General features: G+C 38.4%; 1 protein-coding gene across 5 annotated transcripts in view; it reads left to right on the plus strand.

The window, feature by feature from the left end:
• ZFYVE16 (zinc finger FYVE-type containing 16) overlaps positions 1-19,156 on the plus strand; it is a 72,261-nt gene that overhangs the window by 17,684 nt on the left and 35,421 nt on the right. For all 5 annotated transcript variants that reach the window (XM_054487336.2, XM_063665445.1, XM_054487333.2 and 2 more), the window contains 4 exons: positions 9,161-9,269; positions 11,806-14,057; positions 14,985-15,081; positions 18,220-18,381. In XM_054487336.2, coding sequence (XP_054343311.1) covers positions 9,200-9,269; positions 11,806-14,057; positions 14,985-15,081; positions 18,220-18,381 — 2,581 coding nt within the window. In that variant the 5' untranslated portion in view covers positions 9,161-9,199. The remainder of the gene's footprint in view (positions 1-9,160; positions 9,270-11,805; positions 14,058-14,984; positions 15,082-18,219; positions 18,382-19,156) is intronic.

Below are 19,156 nucleotides of genomic sequence, written 5' to 3' on the forward strand. Positions count from 1 at the left end.
GGATTACAGGTGTGAGCCACCACGCTTGGCCTCTGAATTCCTTTTGTTTGTTTGGTATCTGTTTATTTTGTGCACTCTTCTATGTGTGTGGTATAACCACCATTTAAAAATTGAAACAAAAAAAGGTAACATGCTTTATTGAATTAAGATACCATACCAATGTTATTGAAAATTCTTCTGAAGTGTACCTGTTAGTTTTAAGTTTGTTGCCAGCATAATTATTGTTCATTTGAAAGTGACCTTTTCTCTCTGGCTGTTCTATCTTTGGGGTTTAGTAGTTTTACAATCGTGTGTCTAAATGTGGATTTCTCTTTGTATCGTCTGGTATAATATGTTACCTGTATCTGTTGAGTGGGCTTTTTCATCAATTCTGGAAAAACTCCCAGCATTATCTTTTCAAATACAGTTGTTCCATGCTGTCTTTTCTCCTTAGAGTACTCCATTCTCATTTTGTCTTCAATACCTTTTAACCTAGTTTTTGTATTTTTCTCTTCCTCGTCCCTCTGGGCATTACTTTAGGTAATTTCTTCAGATAGGTCTTCAATGTCATTCAGTTCTCTCTTAAGCTCTGCCTAATTTTCAAGCCCATTTTTAAAGTATCTCTTATTTATTTATTTGTCTGGACCTCAGATGTCCTTAGTTGATGGCACACAATCATAATTAGTTCTTGTAAAACACTCTCATTTGTTTATTGTCTTTTACTCCCATTTCCCCTTCCTAGTCCCCACGCTAGGTAGCCAAACAGATGTGTTTAGTAATGTATATTCTTTTGTTTGTATTTATTATTACAAATTTGTATAGTTTCATTGTATTTTTAAAAAGTAACAGTTTGCAATGGATTGGAGGTGTAAGAAAAATATTTACCATAGGCAGTTTGAGGAATGTTGCTGTACAGTGTTTCACCTTCCAGGATTAGCTTAGTTGATTGCTTTCTTTTTGTGTCATTTAACTTGTCCCTTATGCTTGACTTTCCTGTAAACATGCAGTTAGTTTGATTAGATTCAGATTCAGTTTTTTTAGGCAGTAATATTTTTTAGGTGATACTGTTCTTCCACATTTATTGATGGTGAAATTGATTGTTGGGTTTGGATGTGTTGACTTGATCCCACCAGTATAAAGCTCCCCATAAACCTTTTTCTCTAGCCTTTTAAGCATCCATTTATAGCCATTGCCTAGTCTGTTTATTGCATTCAGGATTATTAAGAGATTAATTAAAAATTTTTAATATCCTTCTGTACTTATTAACTGGAATTCTTATCTAAAGAACTTTTCATCAGTAATTATTTTGTTACAAAGTATATTTTGTAAATAAAGGGCAGGATAAATTTTTCTTTTTTAATGACGAAGCTTTATTGAAATATAACAGAGGCTTAATCACATCATATACCATGCTCATGAATTGGAAATTTCAATATTATTAAGGACAGTGTTCTCCAGATTGAGATATATAAAATTAAATTTAAAGTTCCGGGATACATGTGCAGGATGTGCAGGTTTGTTACATAGGTAAACGTGTGCCACGGTGGTTTGCTGCACCTATCAACCCATCATCTAGATATTAAGCCCCACATGCATTATTTATCCTGATGCTCTCCCTTCACCACCACCCCCACACCCCAGCAGGCCCCAGTGTGTCTGGTTCCCCTCCCTGTGTCCACGTGTTCTCATTGTTCAGCTCCCACTTATTTTAAGTGAGAACATGAGGTGTTTGGTTTTCTGTTCTTGCATTAGTTTGCTGAGAATAATGGCTTTTAGCCTCATCCATGTACCTGCAAAGGACATGATATTGTTCCTTTTTATGACCACATAGTATTCTATGGTGTTATATGTACCACATTTTCTTTATCCAGTCTATCATTGATGGGCATTTGGGTTGATTCCATGTCTTTGCTATTGTGAACATACATATGCATGTATCTTTATAATAGAATGATTTATGTTCCTTTGGGTATATACCAGTAATTGGATTTTGCTGTGACAAATGGTATATCTGATTCTAGGTTTTTGAGGAATCGCTACACTGTCTTTCCATAGAAGTGTTCCTATTTCTCCACAGCCTCACCAGCATCTGTTGTTTCTTGACTTTTTAATGATTGCCATTCTGACTGGCCTGAGATGGTATCTCATTGTGGTTTTAATTTGCATTTGTCTAATGATCAGTGATGTGGAGCCCTTTTATGTTCGTTGGCCACATAAATGTCTTTTTTTTTTCCTTTCTCTGGAGAACGGGGTCTCGCTATATTGCCCAGGCAGGTCTCAAACTCCTGGGCTCAAGCTATCCTCCCTCCTCTTGCCTCCCTGAGAGCTGGGATTACAGGTGTGAGCCACCGCACCCGGCCACACATAAATGTCTTCTATTGAAAAGTGCCTGTCATGTCCTTGGGTAGGATAAATTCTTGATTTTTTTCCTTTAATTGATCAATTCTCAGAGTAATTGGTTAGTGCCCTGCTAACCCTCCAATGAGTGGTATGTTTTGTTTTTGTCTTTAGTATGATTTGATCTTTTGTTTTTTTAAAAAAAATCTATTTGATTTGTGTTTAGTCCTTCACAGTCTTCATTCATTTGATGCTCACTTGTCCCATTTAAGCCAGTGGCCTTCAACTTGGCTTTTGTCCTTTTGATATTATCCCATTACTTATTGACAGATTCCTGTGAGGTTTCTCGGGCTTATTTGGTAGAGTTTCTGTTCCAGACCAGAAGTTCGTCTACTTTTTTCATCTTTTCATAAAACTTTTAGTTTTCTTGTGCCTCTCTCGTATGCTTTTTTTTTTTTAATTTTTGCTCTTAGTTTATTAGTTTTCAGTCTTTCTTCTTTTGTAGTATAAGTGTCTAAGGTGGCCAGGTGCAGTGTCTCATGCCTGTAATCCCAGCACTTTGGGAGGCTGAGACGGGCAGAAGACTTGAGGTCATCGAGACAGTCTGGCCAAAATGGTGAAACCCCCACTCTTCTAAAAAAGGTTCAAAAGTTAACTGAGCCTGGTGGCACACGCCTGTAGTCCCAGCTACTTAAGAGGCTGAGGCAGGAGAATTGCTTGAACCTGGGAGATGGAGGTTGCAGTGAGCCAAGATAGCATCACTGCACTCCAGCCTGCGTGACAGAGCGAGACTCCATCTCAAAAAAAAAAAAGAGGCAGTTCCAAGGTGGCCGAATAGGAACAGTTCCAGTCTATAGCTCCCAGCATGAGCGACACAGAAGACAGGTGATTTCTGCGTTTCCAACTGAGCTTTGAAGAGAGCAGTGGTTCTCCCAGCACGGAGTTTGAGATGTGAGAACGGACAGACTGTCTCCTCAAGTGGGTCCCTGACCCCCAAGTAGCCTAACTGGGAGGCACCCCCCAGTAGGGGCAGACTGACAACTCACATGGCCAGGTACCCCTCTGAGACAAAACTTTCAGAGGAATGATCAGGCAGCAACATTTGCTGTTCAGCAACATTCACTGTTCTGCAGCCTCAGCTGCTGATACCCAGGCAAACAGGGTCTGGAGTAGACCTCCAGCAAACTCCAACAGACCTGCAGCTGAGGGTCCTGACAGTTAGAAGGAAAACTAACAAACAGAAAGGACATCCACACCAAAACCCCATCTGTACGTCACCATCATCAAAGACCAAAGGTAGATAAAACCACAAAGATGGGGAAAAAACAGAGCAGAAAAGCTGAAAATTCTAAAAATCAGAGTGCTTCTCCTCCTTCAAAGGAACACAGCTCCTCACCAGCAACGGAACAAAGCTGGATGGAGAATGACTTTGATGAGTTGAGAGAAGAAGGCTTCAGATGACCAAACTTCTCCGAGCTAAAGCAGGAAGTTCGAACCCACCGCAAAGAAGCTAAAAACTTGAAGAAAGATTAGACGAATGGCTAACTAGAATAACCAATGTAGAGAAGTCCTTAAATGACCTGATGGAGCTGAGAACCATAGCACGAGAACTACGTGACGAATGCACAAGCTTCAGTAGCTGATTCGATCAACTGGAAGAAAGGGTATCAGTGATTGAAGATCAAATGAATGAAATGAAGCAAGAAGAGAAGTTTAGAGAAAAAAGAATAAAAAGAAATGAACAAAGCCTCCAAGAAACATGGGACTATGTGAAAAGACCAAATCTACATCTAATTGGTGTACCTGAAAGTGACTGGCAGAATGGAACCAAGCTGGAAAACACTCTTCAGGTTATTATCCAGGAGAACTTCCCCAACCTAGCAAGGCATGCCAACATTCAAATTCAGGAAATACAGAGAATGCCACAAAGATACTCCTCGAGAAGAGCAACTCCAAGACACATAATTGTCAGATTCACCAAAGTTGAAATGAAGCAAAAAATGTTAAGGGCAGCCAGAGAGAAAGGTCAGGTTACCCACAGAGGGAAGCCCATCAGACTAACAGCTGATCTCTCGGCAGAAACTCTACAAGCCAGGAGTGGGGGCCAATACTCAACATTCTTAAAGAAAAGAATTTTCACCTCAGAATTTTATATCCAGCCAAACTAAGCTTCATAAGTGAAGGAGAAATAAAATCCTTTACAGACAAGCAAATGCTGAGAGATTTTGTCACCACCAGGCCTGCCCTACAAGACCTCCTGAAGGGATCACTAAACATGGAAAGGAACAACCGGTACCAGCCACTGCAAAAAACATGCCAAATTGTAAAGACTATCGATGCTAGGAAGAAACTGCCTCAACTAACGAGCAAAATAACCAGCTAACATCATAATGACAGGATCAAATTCACACATAACAATATTAACCTTAAATGTAAATGGGCTAAATGCTCCAATTAAAAGACACAGACTGGCAAATTGGATAAAGACTCAAGACCCATCAGTGTGCTATATTCAGGAAACCCATCTCACGTGCAGAGGCACACATAGGCTCAAAATAAAGGGATGGAAGAAGATATACCAAGCAAATAAAAAAGGCAGGGGTTGCAATCCTAGTCTCTGATAAAACAGACTTTAAACCAACAAAGATCAAAAGAGACAAAGCCATTACATACTGGTAAAGGGATCAATTCAACAAGAAGAGCTAACTATCCCAAATATATATGCACCCAATACAGGAGCACCCAGGTTCATAAAGCAAGTCCTTAGAGACCTACAAAGAGACTTAGACTCCCACACAATAATAATGGGAGACTTTAACACCACACTGTCAACATTAGACAGATCCACGAGACAGAAAGTTAACAAGGATATCCAGGAATTGAACTCAGCTCTGCACCAATTGGACCTAATAGACATCTACAGAACTCTCCACCCCAAATCAACAGAATATATATTCTTCTCAGCACCACATTGCACTTATTCCAAAATTGACCACATAGTTGGAAGTAAAGTACTCCTCAGCAAATGTAAAAGAACAGAAATTATAACAAACTGTCCCTCAGACCACAGTGCAATCAAACTACAACTCAGGATTAAGAAACTCACTCAAAGCTGCTCAACTACATGGAAACAGAACAACCTGCTCCTGAGTGACTACTGGGTACATAACGAAATGAAGGCAGAAATAAAGATGTTCTTTGAAACCAACGAGAACAAAGACACAACATACCAGAATCTCTGGGACACATTCAAAGCATGTGTGGAGGGAAATTTATAGCACTAAATGCCCACAAGAGAAAGCAGGAAAGATCTACAATTGACACCCTAACATCACAATTAAAAGAACTAGAGAAGCAAGAGCAAACACATTCAAAAGCTAGCAGAAGGCAAGAAATAACTAAGATCAGAGCAGAACTGAAGAGACACAAAAAAACCCTTCAAAAAATCAATGAATCCAGGAGCTGGTTTTTTAAAAAGATCAACAAAATTGATAGACTGGTAGCAAGACTAATAAAGAACAAAAGAGAGAAGAATCAAATAGATGCAATAAAAAATGATAAAGGGGATATCACCACCGATCCCACAGAAATACAAACTACCATCAGAGAATACTATAAACACCTCTACACAAATAAACTAGAAAATCTAGAAGAAATGGATAAATTCCTGGACACATACACCCTCCCAAGACTAAACCAGGAAGAAGTTGAATCTCTGAATAGACCAATGACAGGTTCTGAAATTGAGGCAATAATTAATAGCTTGCCAACCAAAAAAGTCCAGGACCAGACGGATTCACAGCCGAATTCTACCAGAGGTACAAGGAGGAGCTGGTACCATTCCTTCTGAAACTATTCCAATCAATAGAAAAAGAGGGAATCCTCCCTAACTCATTTTATGAGGCCAGCATCATCTTGATACCAAAGCCTGGCAGAGGCACAACCAAAAAAGAGAATTTTAGACCAATATCCCTGATGAACATCACTGCAAAAATCCTCAGTAAAATACTGGCAAACCGAATCCAGCAGCACATCAAAAAGCTTATCCACTATGATCAAGTGGGCTTCATCCCTGGGATGCAAGGCTGGTTCAACATACACAAATCAATAAACGTAATCCAGCATATAAATAGAACCAAAGACAAAAACCACATGATTATCTCAATAGATGCAGAAAAGGCCTTTGACAAAATTCAACAGCCCTTCATGCCAAAACCTCTCAATAAATTAGGTATTGATGAGACATATCTCAAAATAATAAGAGATATTTATGACAAACCCACAGCCAATATCATACTGAATGGGCAAAAACTGGAAGAATTCCCTTTGAATACTGGCACAGGACAGGGATGCCCTCTGTCACCACTCCTATTCAACATAGTGTTGGAAGTTCTGGCCAGGGCAATCAGGCAAGAGAAAGAAATAAAGGGTATTCAATTAGGAAAAGAGGAAGTCAAATTGTCCCTGTTTGCAGATGACATGATTGTATATTTAGAAAACCCCATCGTCTCAGCCCAAAATCTCCTTAAGCTGATAAGCAACTTCAGCAAAGTCTCAGGATACAAAATCAATGTGCAAAAATCACAAGCATTCTTATACACCAATAACAGACAAACAGAGAGCCAAATCATGAGTGAACTCCCATTCACAATTACTTCAAAGAGAATAAAATACCTAGGAATTCAACTTACAAGGGATGTGAAGGACCTCTTCAAGGAGAACTACAAACCACTGCTCAATGAAATAAAAGAGGATACAAACAAATGCAAGAACATTCCATGCTCATGGATAGGGAGAATCAATATCATGAAAATGGCCATACTGCCCAAGGTAATTTATAGATTCAATGCCATCCCCATCGAGCTACCAATGACTTTCTTCATAGAATTGGCAAAAACTACTTTAAAGTTCATATGGAACCAAAAAAGGGCCCGCGTTGCCAAGACAGTCCTAAGCCAAAAGAACAAAGCTGGAGGTATCACGCTACCTGACTTCAAACTATACTACAAGGCTACAGTAACCAAAACAGCATGGTACTGGTACCAAAACGGAGATATAGACCAATGGAACAGAACAGAGCCCTCAGAAATAATGCCACACATCTACAACCATCTGATCTTTGACAAACCTGATAAAAACAAGAAATGGGGAAAGGATTCCCTTTTTAACAAATGGTGCTGGGAAAACTGGCTAGCCATATGTAGAAAGCTGAAACTGGAAAACCTAGGCAATACCATTCACGACATAGGCATGGGCAAGGACTTCATGTCTGAAGCACCAAAAGCAATGGCAACAAAATCCAAAATTGACAAATGGGATCTAATTAAACTAAAGAGCATCTGCGCAGCAAAAAAAACTACCATCAGAGTGAACAGGCAACCTACAGAATGGGAGAAAATTTTTGCAATCTACTCGTCTGACAAAGGGCTGATACTCAGAATCTACAAAAAAACTCAAACAAATTTACAAGAAAAAAACAAACCAACAACCCCATCAAAAAGTGGGTGAAGGATATGAACAGACACTTCTCAAAAGAAGACATTTATGCAGCCAAAAAACACGTGAAAAAATGCTCATCGTCACTGGCCGGCAGAGAAATGCAAATCAAAACCACAATGAGATACCATCTCACACCAGTTAAAATGGCGATCATTAACAAGTCAGGAAACAACAGGTGCTGGAGAGGATGTGGAGAAACGGGAACGCTTTTACACTGTTGGTGGGACTGTAAACTAGTTCAACCATTGTGGAAGTCAGTGTGGCGATTCCTCAGGGATCTAGAACTAGAAATTCCACTTGACCCAGCCATCCCATTACTGGGTATATACCCAAAGGAATATAGATCATGCTGCTATAAAGACACATGCACTCGTATGTTTATTGCGGCACTACTCACAATAGCAAAGACTTGGAACCAACCCAAATGTCCATCAGTGATAGACTGGATTATGAAAATGTGGCACATATACACCATGGAATACTATGCAGCCATAAAAGAGGATGAGTTCATGTCTTTTGTAGGGACATGGATGAAGCTGGAAACCATCATTCTGAGCAAACTATCTCAAGGACAAAAAACCAAACACCGCATGTTCTCACTCATAGGTGGGAATTGAACAATGAGAACACCTGGACACAGAAAGGGGAACATCACACACCAGGGCCTGTCGTGGGGTGGGGAGATGTGGGAGGGATAGCATTAGGAGATATACCTAATGTAAATGATGAGTTAATGGGTGCAGCACACCAACATGGGACATGTATACATATGTAATAAACCTGCACGTTGTGCACATGTACCCTAGAACTTAAGGTATAATATAAAAAGTATATTAAAAAATTCCAGAGAAGTTTATAGAAAGAGATGACATGTAAACCCTGCTGAAAAAGTTTCATTTGTTAGAATATAATTGTCTTCCACTAAAAAAAAAAAAAAAAAAAAAAAAGCATTTAAGGCTCAAAGTATCTCTTGAAGTACCACTTTTCCTGAATCTGAGAGTTTTTATGTGCATTATTTTTATGTTTGTAGTTTGATATGTTGTATTTATAAGTAGTTTTAGCTTTCCATTATGAATTCTTCTTTGACCCATGAGTTATTTAGGTAAGTGTTTAAAAATTTACAATAGTTTATATATGCAAATATTATGTTGTTAGAGTTGGTTTTCATGTCATTTTTACATATACGGGGGCAGTTTCCCCAACTAAATTGTATATTGCTTAAAGCAGCACTCTTAAATTTTATTTCTTTGTCAATTTCTTGATTGTGTTTCCTGGCATGGAATACATGGCATAAAATTTATGTTATATAATTAAATGAAATATTATTATACTTTCTGTTTTTTAGGCATACAAGAATTAAATTCTGAATAAGTCTGGAGGTAGGATGGACAGTTATTTTAAAGCAGCTGTCAGTGACTTGGACAAACTCCTTGATGATTTTGAACAGAACCCAGGTTTGTTGATTTTCCATTTTTGCCACTAATGGGATTTAAAAATATCTGTAATTGAGTTATCTCAGGTATACAGTAATATTAGCAAAATTTTCGTTCAATTTTGGTCACATTGTTATCTTCTGCAAAAAGTTCATTTATTTCATAATAAGATGTTAGTTGATTCTTAGACTGAATGGGACCCATAGCCAGAAACAGAAGTAAGGAACCTAGAAGGTTTTTTTCTAGATACAAAGGAGGTATAAGACAGACATTTCTTTTCTTTTCTTTTCTTTTCTTTTTTTATTTTTGAGACAAAGTCTCATTCTGTCTCCCAGGCTGAAGTGCAGTGGCACAATCAGAGCTCACTGCAGCCTCAACCCCCCAGGCTCAAGCATTTCTCCCACTTCAGCCTCCAAGTGGGACCATAGTTGCATGCCACCATGCTGGCTAATTTTCAGTTATTTGTAGAGACAGGATCTTCCTATGTTGCCCAGGCTGGTCTCGAATTCCGGGGTTCAGGTGATGCTCCTGCCTCAGCCTACCAAAATGTTGGGATTATAGGCATGAGTCATGTACTTGGCCCCAGAAAGACCAACATATGAGCAAGCTAAAAGCAACTTGAGAATTCTGCATGAATTGATATTTCATTACAACAAGAGATGGTATTTTATTTTATTATTATTTCTTTTTTGAGATGGAGTTTCACTGTTGTTGCCCAGGCTGGAGTGCAGTGGCGCCATGTCAGCCCACTGCAACCTCCGCTTCCCGGGTTCAAGCACTTCTTCTGCCTCAGCCTCCCAAGGAGCTGGGATTACAGGCGCCCGCCACCATGCCTGGCTAATTTTTTGTTTGTTTCTGAGACGGAGTCTCACTCTCTTGTCCAGGCTGGAGTGCAGTGGCGCGATCTCGGCTCACTGCAACTTCTGCCTCCCAGGTTCAAGCGATTCTCCTGCCTCGGCCTCCCGAGTAGCTGGGACTACAGGTGCCCACCACCATGCCCAGCTAATTTTTGTAGTTTTAGTAGAAACGGGGTTTCACCATATTGGCTAGGCTGGTCTCGAACTCCTGGCCTTGTGATCCACCCTCCTCAGCCTCCCAAAGTGCTGGGATTACAGGCGTGAGCCACCAGGCCTGGCCTAATTTTTGTATTTTTGGTAGAGATGGGGTTTCACCATGTTGGCCAGGCTAGTCTTAAACTCCTGGCCTCAGGTTATCCACCTGCCTCAGCCTCCCAAAGTGCTGGGATGATAGGCGTGAGCCACCAAGTCTGGGTGTTATTTTCTTTAAAATGAAGACTAGGAAACTGGAAGTCAGAACAAAGATGTTATATTATTTTTTAGCTCTTCCTTAGTCTGGTTTTTATAGTGCAACTAAGTTTCTTTTTTTTTCTAAGAGACAGGGTCTTGCTCTTTCACCCTAGCCGGAGTGCAGTGGTGCAGTCATAGCTCACTGCAGCCTTGAATTCCTGCACTCAGACAATCCTCTCACCTCAGCCTTCTGAGAAGCTGGGACCACAAGTGTGCGCCACCATGCCCGACTAATTTAAAAATGTGTATATTTTTTACAGATGGGGTCTCACTGTGTTGCTCAGGCTGGTCTTGAACTCCTGATCTCAAGTTATCCTCCGACCATGGCTTCCCAAAGTGCTGGGATTACAGTTGTAACCTGGCCACAACTAAGTTATTTTTTTGAGTGGAATTTTTATCACTTTATGATATCTACATTCGAAAGTAAAATCCAGAAAGTAATTTAAAGTCAAATAAAAATAGCTTTGGGTTCTCTCTCCTGCTGCCTTGTGAAGAAGGTGCTTCTCCTTTGCCTTCTGCCATGATTGTAAGTTTCCTGAGGCCTCCCTAGCCATGCAGACTATTGGCTTCTTTTATCTGGATGTGGCTGTGGCCACCAACAGCTCCAGATTCACACTGCCACCTGAGAAGTCTCCTTCCTTTCTTCAAATTTGGAGTAACAGGAGAATGCCTCTCAGTGGCCCATCTTGAAACAATCACATGCCCATCACCATGGCCGTAGTGTGTGATGCTACTGCACTTGGCAACCTCAATTAGAGCACCACAGGGGAGTGAGGGTAGGATCCAGGTGCCAGAAAAATGAACAAGTAGAAAGCCAACTTGAGGAGTCCTCCCAAACAAAGGAAAGATCAAGGAGATCAAATTATCAGAGCAACTATGCATGAGATCAAGATCTAAGGGCATTCATTTATGCAGTCAGTTAGTCATTTCTTGAACACTTCAGTTTCAGGAATTATTTTAAGCAATGGAGGTGTAAGTCAGAAAAAAAAGAGACAAGGTCCCTGCACTTGTGACACTTACTTTCTAGTTAATTGAAACAGCCAATAATCACAAACGAGATAATTTCAGATAAAAATAAATGCTCTAAAGGAAATAAAAAAATAGTTTTGGAGGTGATTTCTGTTTTGCAAAAGGATAATCTATGTTCTTTTAAAAAAGTGTATTTAGTTTAGAAGTCTTGGGAAACATAATATGTTTAATAATTTTTATTTGATTTAAGTCTCCCGAATAACACTGTTTCTCTATTTCAGATGAACAAGATTATCTCCAAGATGCACAAAATGCATATGATTCTAACCACTGCTCAGTTTCTTCAGAGTTGGCTTCCTCACAGCGAACTTCATTGCTCCCCAAAGACCAAGAATGCGTTAATAGTTGTGCCTCATCAGAAACAAGCTATGGAACAAATGAGAGTTCCCTGAATGAAAAAACACTCAAGGGACTTACTTCTGTACAAAATGAAAAAAATGTAACAGGACTTGATCTTCTTTCTTCTGTGGATGGTGGTACTTCAGATGAAATCCAACCTTTATATATGGGACGATGTAGTAAACCTATCTGTGATCTGATAAGTGACATGGGTAACTTAGTTCATGCAACTAATAGTGAAGAAGATATTAAAAAATTATTGCCAGATGATTTTAAGTCTAATGCAGATTCCTTGATTGGATTGGATTTATCTTCAGTGTCAGATACTCCCTGTGTTTCTTCAACAGACCATGATAGTGATACTGTCAGAGAACAACAGAATGATATCAGTTCTGAATTACAAAATAGAGAAATCGGAGGAATCAAAGAATTGGGTATAAAAGTAGATACAACACTTTCAGATTCCTATAATTACAGTAGAACAGAAAATTTAAAAGATAAAAAGATCTTTAATCAGTTAGAATCAATTGTTGATTTTAACATGTCGTCTGCTTTGACTCAACAAAGTTCCAAAATGTTTGATGCCAAAGACAAGCTACAACACAAGAGCCAGCCATGTGAATTACTAAAAGATGATGGCTTAGTAAAAGAGGAAGTAGATGTGGCAGTCGTAACTGCCGCAGAATGTTTAAAAGAAGAGGGCAAGACAAGTGCTTTGACCTGCAGCCTTCCGAAAAATGAAGATTTATGCTTAAATGACTTAAATTCAAGAGATGAAAATTTCAAATTACCTGACTTTTCCTTTCAGGAAGATAAGACTGTTATAAAACAATCTGCGCAAGAAGACTCAAAAAATTTAGACCTTAAGGATAATGATGTAATCCAAGATTCCTCTTCAGCTTTACATGTTTCCAGTGAAGATGTACCGTCCTCATTGTCCTGTCTTCCCACATCTGGGTTTATGTGTGGATCATTAATTGAAAGTAAAGCATGGGGTGATTTTTTACCTCAGCATGAACATAAAGATAATATACAAGATGCAGTGACTATACATGAAGAAATACAGAACAGTGTTGTTCTAGGTGGGGAACCATTCAAAGAGAATGATCTTTTGAAACAGGAAAAATGTAAAAGCATACTCCTTCAGTCATTAATTGAAGGGATGGAAGACAGAAAGATAGATCCTGACCAGACAGTAATCAGAGCTGAGTCTTTGGATGGTGGTGACACCATTTCTACAGTTGTAGAATCTCAAGAGGGGCTTTCTGGCACTAATGTCCCAGAGTCTTCTGATTGTTGTGAAGGTTTTATTAATACTTTTTCAAGCAATGATATGGATGGGCAAGACTTAGATTACTTTAATATTGATGAAGGTGCAAAAAGTGGCCCACTAATTAGTGATGCTGAACTTGATGCCTTTCTGACAGAACAGTGTCTTCAGACCACTAACATAAAGTCTTTTGAAGAAAATGTAAATGACTCTAAATCGCAAATGAATCAGATAGATATGAAAGGCTTAGATGATGGAAACATCAATAATATATATTTCAACGCAGAAGCGGGAGCTATTGCGGAAAGTCATGGTATTAATATAATTTGTGAAACAGTTGATAAACAAAATACAATAGAAAATGGCCTTTCTTTAGGAGAAAAAAGCACTATTCCAATTCAACAAGGGTTACCTACTAGTAAGTCTGAGATTACAAATCAATTATCAGTCTCTGATATTAACAGTCAATCTGTTGGAGGGGCCAGACCTAAGCAATTGTTTAGCCTTCCATCAAGAACAAGGAGTTCAAAGGACCTGAATAAGCCAGATGTTCCAGATACAATAGAAAGTGAACCCAGCACAGCAGATACTGTTGTTCCAATCACTTGTGCTATAGATTCTACAGCTGATACACAGGTTAACTTCAACTCTAATTACATTGATATAGAAAGTAATTCTGAAGGTGGGTCTAGTTTTGTAACTGCATTTGAAGATTCTGTACCTGAAAACACTTGCAAAGAAGGCTTGGTTTTGGGCCAGAAACAGCCTACTTGGGTTCCTGATTCAGAAGCTCCAAACTGTATGAACTGCCAAGTCAAATTTACTTTTACAAAACGGCGACACCATTGCCGAGCATGTGGGAAAGTAAGTTATAAAAATCTTTAAGTCTTTTGTTCTTTTGAGACATTTTAAACAAATACAATGTAATAGAAAAGGCTGATTAACAGATAATTACAAGATTGAGTTAGTTTAAAATCAGTGTTTTTCATCTACCAGTCAGGGAAATATATAAAGCAGTGTCATTTTGCAGATTGCTTGATGGTTGAATAAATGTTACATTGTCAGGGGCATTAATTACATGCTGGGAAATGAGAAACAATTATTTAATTACTAATTTTTGTGACATTTAAGAATATTTGTTCTTATCTCTCTAATACTGACACATTAAATATTCCAGATTTGGTCAGATTTCCCTTTGTCCTCAAACATTTAATTTCAAGACCAATCTACAGCTAGTGTTGTGATCAATGCCCAGGGAAACACTCCAGAGCAAATTGGCTTCCACAGGGTTCAGATACTGAAGCTGACCTTGAGTTCTGACTGACAACAGTCAAGATAAAAAGATTGTCTATAAATTCTAAGGGTTGCCCATAGAAATCCTATTACATTTTTATTCAGATTTTTCAATAATATGTTGGTTTCAGATCAGTCCTATTTTTTTTTAACAAAATAACATTTTACTTTAAAAAGTTTTAAATGAAGAACTACAGAGAACTTTTTAATATTATGAAATGATTCATTAAAGATAGTTTTTGTTCCCATTCCAATGAACAGAATTGATTTAAAGGAATTCTCCTTATCAGAAATATGGTATCAAATTGCAGAAACCTCATTTAAGTTACAAAAAAAAAGAATCATTTAAGAATTCCTATGATTATGGTGATTAGGAAATGATTTATACAATAAGGAAAAAGAATTTTGGTTAATTAGGTTTAGGACCTCCCCACACTGCCTCTAGTAGGTGTAAGCATTCTTGAAACAAAAACAAATTTGATATTTTATTCTTTATAGGTATTTTGTGGTGTCTGTTGTAATAGGAAGTGTAAACTGCAATATCTAGAAAAGGAAGCAAGAGTATGTGTAGTCTGCTATGAAACTATTAGTAAAGGTGAGTATTAACTTGATATATTTTCTTCCAGTAATTGAATATATCTTAAAATTAATTGGATTGTGACAAAGATAAACTTCTTTATTTTCTTAAGGCAAGGACCTAGTGTTGAATTATCTGGCTTAGGTGGGACATCCCAAGGCTTGGTTTCTCTTCTTTTTGTTCCACTCTCACAATTAATACTACCAATCTGGAAAGGAAGCATTCAGTTTCTGGAGTGGCAGTTCATTAACTTTTAACAGGTACCAAGTCCCTAAATGCTGCATTTCATCTGCCTATTTGTTTTTGTCATCATCATTGTCATGTTAATCATCTTAATCTAAATAAACACTTGTAGATACCTACCAATAGTAGTACTCAATATTGTGTATTAATAGCATAGGGCAAGATAATAGTTCACACCCTTTAGAAAATAACAACCTAAAATGAGAGTACAAGATAAGGTGGTAATATTTATGATTTTATAAATTCATAGGACTGCCACACTATTTGCACATTTTTGTCTCATGTTCTTTTCGTTTCTCAACTTTAGAATTTTGCATATATACACTTCCCATTATTTCTTTGGCTCTCTAATTAGCTACAATTATTAGCAATAGTCTTGGTGGTCTTTGAGTTGTCACAGGTTTTGTGTGTGTTTGTGTGTGTGTGTGTGTGTGTGTGTGTGTGTGTGTGTGTTGTTTTTTTCCCCAAGTCCATGTTTATTCTTTTGAGTACCACTTGGCATTTTCAAAGATTCGTTGACAGTTTAATTCCCAGCAAATATTACTTGGGCCTTTTTTGACCAGACCTGTGCACTAGCTCAGGCACTGCTTCCTGTTAGCCAGGGGAATGAATACCTGATAATAATTTGTTTTTCTCTTTTGAATGAAGATAACTTTTTTCAGCAATTCTCCAAAAAGCTCTGATGTGAGTCTGTTAGCCTGAGGTAAGCTGCTTTTCTCCCTGCTGTTGACCTCTGCTCTGGAAGATAACAAAGCCTAAATCTTTTTATGTTTCCATGTTACCACCATTGTTTATGAAGAGGTTAGTTTAAGTGCTTATAGTTGTTTTGTTTTTTCTTATGCTGTTTCAGTAGCCTAGAAGATGACTACTGGTGCTGTTAGCCAAGGCAATCTGCTAGAATTCAGAAATTTTAGAGCAAGCTCCCACATAATTATCACCCCCACTTAAAAAGAAATTAAACATCCATGAAGATTTGAAACGTTATTTATGTTGACAGGTCAGATTTTTGGGTGAGCATTCAGACATATTTTGATTCGGTGCATGGGTGGTTCAGTGGTAGAATTCTCAGACATATTTTGACTCTAAGGGTCCAGGAGGGGAGAAGATATGATCATTAAAGAAATTCAGTAGAATACTGAGATCAAGCTTTGGTTTATCAAAGAAAATACTGTGGAATGAGCTTATTTAGTTATCTGTTTAAATTTATTCTGTTTTGATGTCTTATAGCATATAGTTTCATTTACGGTGCTATTTATCATTAATTTATATGCCACAGGAGAGCATAAATAAAAGTTAATACCAGCTTTAGGGTTGAAAATAATAGAAGTGATCATTTAAAATAATGGTATCAAATAAGAAGAGAAAGATGGTTCATGGGTTGTGAGACATATTCCATGAAGGATTGGAAGAAAAAGATAATTTGAATAGAGATTGTAGATAATGAGAAAGCTGTCCTGAGATGATGTGAGTTTCAAGGAAGCACACATGTGAATATCAATAAGTAGATTTGAGGCAAGTTAGAAATTACTTTGAAATCCAGAGTAAAGTGTTTGGATTTCACTTGGTTAATGGAAGCCATTTTATGAGTGCCATCATTCAGTGGCACTTGAGGAAGATTATTTTAGCAGTGGCAGCGTTGATAGCAGATCAGTTTGGAGAAATGCTGAAGGGAGAGCTATCAGTGTTCCTTATTTTTTGGATGAAGAATCACTCAGCAGTATTCAGGCACTATTCTGCATTCTGCAGTTCAAGCTGAGAGCAAAATAGAAGCTATATTCTCATGAAATTTATGAATGTATGTAGAGATGGATAGTAAACAAAAAGATATCAGATGGTGATAATACCCTAAATTAAAAAATTTAAAAAGTATAAGAGTGATAGATAGTTAACAGATTAGTGGCAAAAGGAAATTTTTTCTTTTTGAGATGGAGTCTCACTCTGTCACTCAGGTTGGAGTGTAGTGGTGTGATCTCAGCTCACTGCAACCTCTACCTCCCAGGCTCAAGCAGTCCTCCCAAGTAGTTGGGACCACAGCCACACACTACCACGCCCAGCTAATTTTTTGTATTTATGGTAGAGATGCAGTTTCACCATGTTGCCCAGGCTGGTCTCAAAGCAATCCTGAGCTTAAACGATCTGCCCGCTTTGGCCTCCCAAAGTGTTGGGATTACAAGCGTGAGCCACCGTGCCTGGCCTTAGGTGGTATTTTTTATAATGTGATCAGAGTAAGGCTTTATGGTAATATGACATGTAAGCAGAGTCTTGAAGGAAGTGAGATAATAAAGCTGTGTGAGTACAAGAAAAACATTCTAGGCCAAGGGAATAATAGGAGCAAAGATTCTAAGCTGGAGGAGTACTTACTTGAAGAACAAGGAGGTCTGGGTAGCTGGACCATAGTGAATGAGTGGGATTGTAGTGAGAGATGAGGTCAAACAGGTAACTGGGAAAGTGGAGGAGGTAGGGATGAATTATGTTGGGTCTTGTGAGCCATTGTAACAACTTAAATTTTCACTTTAGGTAGCCATTAAAGGATTTTAACAGATGAATAATGAGATATGATTTATGCCTAAAAGAATCTCTCTAAACTATGTTGGAAATAGACTCTAGGGGTACAAGGGCAAAAACAGAGACAGTCATGTAATAAGGGTTATTCTCTGTAGATATCAAACATACACCAGATATAATATTGAAATAACTTATTGGTAGCTTATCAAAGTGGCATGCTGCCAACTAAAGAGCCTGTGCTAGCTACTCAGACAGTATGTTTGCCAAGTGCTACTTCTTTTTCTTGATTAGCCATTTCTTTCTTTCTTTCTCCTTACAACTTGAAAAATAGAATATTTATTGTAGTTTACTTTGAAGTAAATTCCAAAAACATCTGAGATTTTAACACTATTGTTTTCCCCTTTATAGCTCAGGCATTTGAAAGGATGATGAGTCCAACTGGTTCTAATCTTAAATCTAATCATTCTGATGAATGTACTACTGTCCAGCCTCCTCAGGAGAACCAAACGTCCAGTATACCTTCACCAACAACTTTGCCAATCTCAGCACTTAAACAACCAGGTGTTGAAGGTAATAGAAGAAAACTGTGTCTTAGACTAAAGATAAATTATTGAAATAGAAATTCTCTAATGTAGCCAGAGTCTAGTCAGGAAAGAGAAACCAGACTAGATATCAAGAGAGATTTAATACAGGGAATTGGTTACACATGCAGGCTGGAAGACTGGAAGAGCAAAAAGGCTGTGCTCAAGTGCCTCAGCAATTAGTAACTGCAGGAAGCAACCACCACAACTAGAGTTTGGGGCTACAAAAGGGGAGAGGCTAGAGCTCAGTACAGGAGCACCAGGAAGTGCTTGGATCTCAGATGTGGGAGTCAGAAGCCATGGTCACAGCACCATGAAGAGTCCTCATATAGTTGGTGCTCAGATGACTAAAGTAGACCTCCATATTTGATGTTAGGAGTACTGAAAATCATGAGTCTAGCAGCTGTATCTGTTGGTGGTGCTGCTGCAAAGATCCTGGCAGGAACCAGAAACAAAGAATTCCTTCCTATTTCTTCCCACCTTATGGTCTCCCACCAGTGCCTGCTATTGGAAAAAAGCTGACCAAAGCCAGTAACAAGAGAGTCTGGGAATTGCACTTTCCAGACCTCCAACCTGGCATCCAAGAGCCCAGTGTAGAGGGTGAGCTTGGGTTTGAGAGGCAATAGGTAAATAATTGTTCTATCTCCTTTTCCTTAAAAATCTATTTTTAATTGTGTATTTTACCACAGTAATAATGTTTTTTAAATCTATTTTTAAATCTTTGAGTTGTCTGTTCTTTTTTACAAACTGTCATCAATTGGCAT

This window comes from Pongo pygmaeus, chromosome 4, assembly GCF_028885625.2.
Source record: "Pongo pygmaeus isolate AG05252 chromosome 4, NHGRI_mPonPyg2-v2.0_pri, whole genome shotgun sequence".
NCBI lineage: Eukaryota > Metazoa > Chordata > Mammalia > Primates > Hominidae > Pongo > Pongo pygmaeus.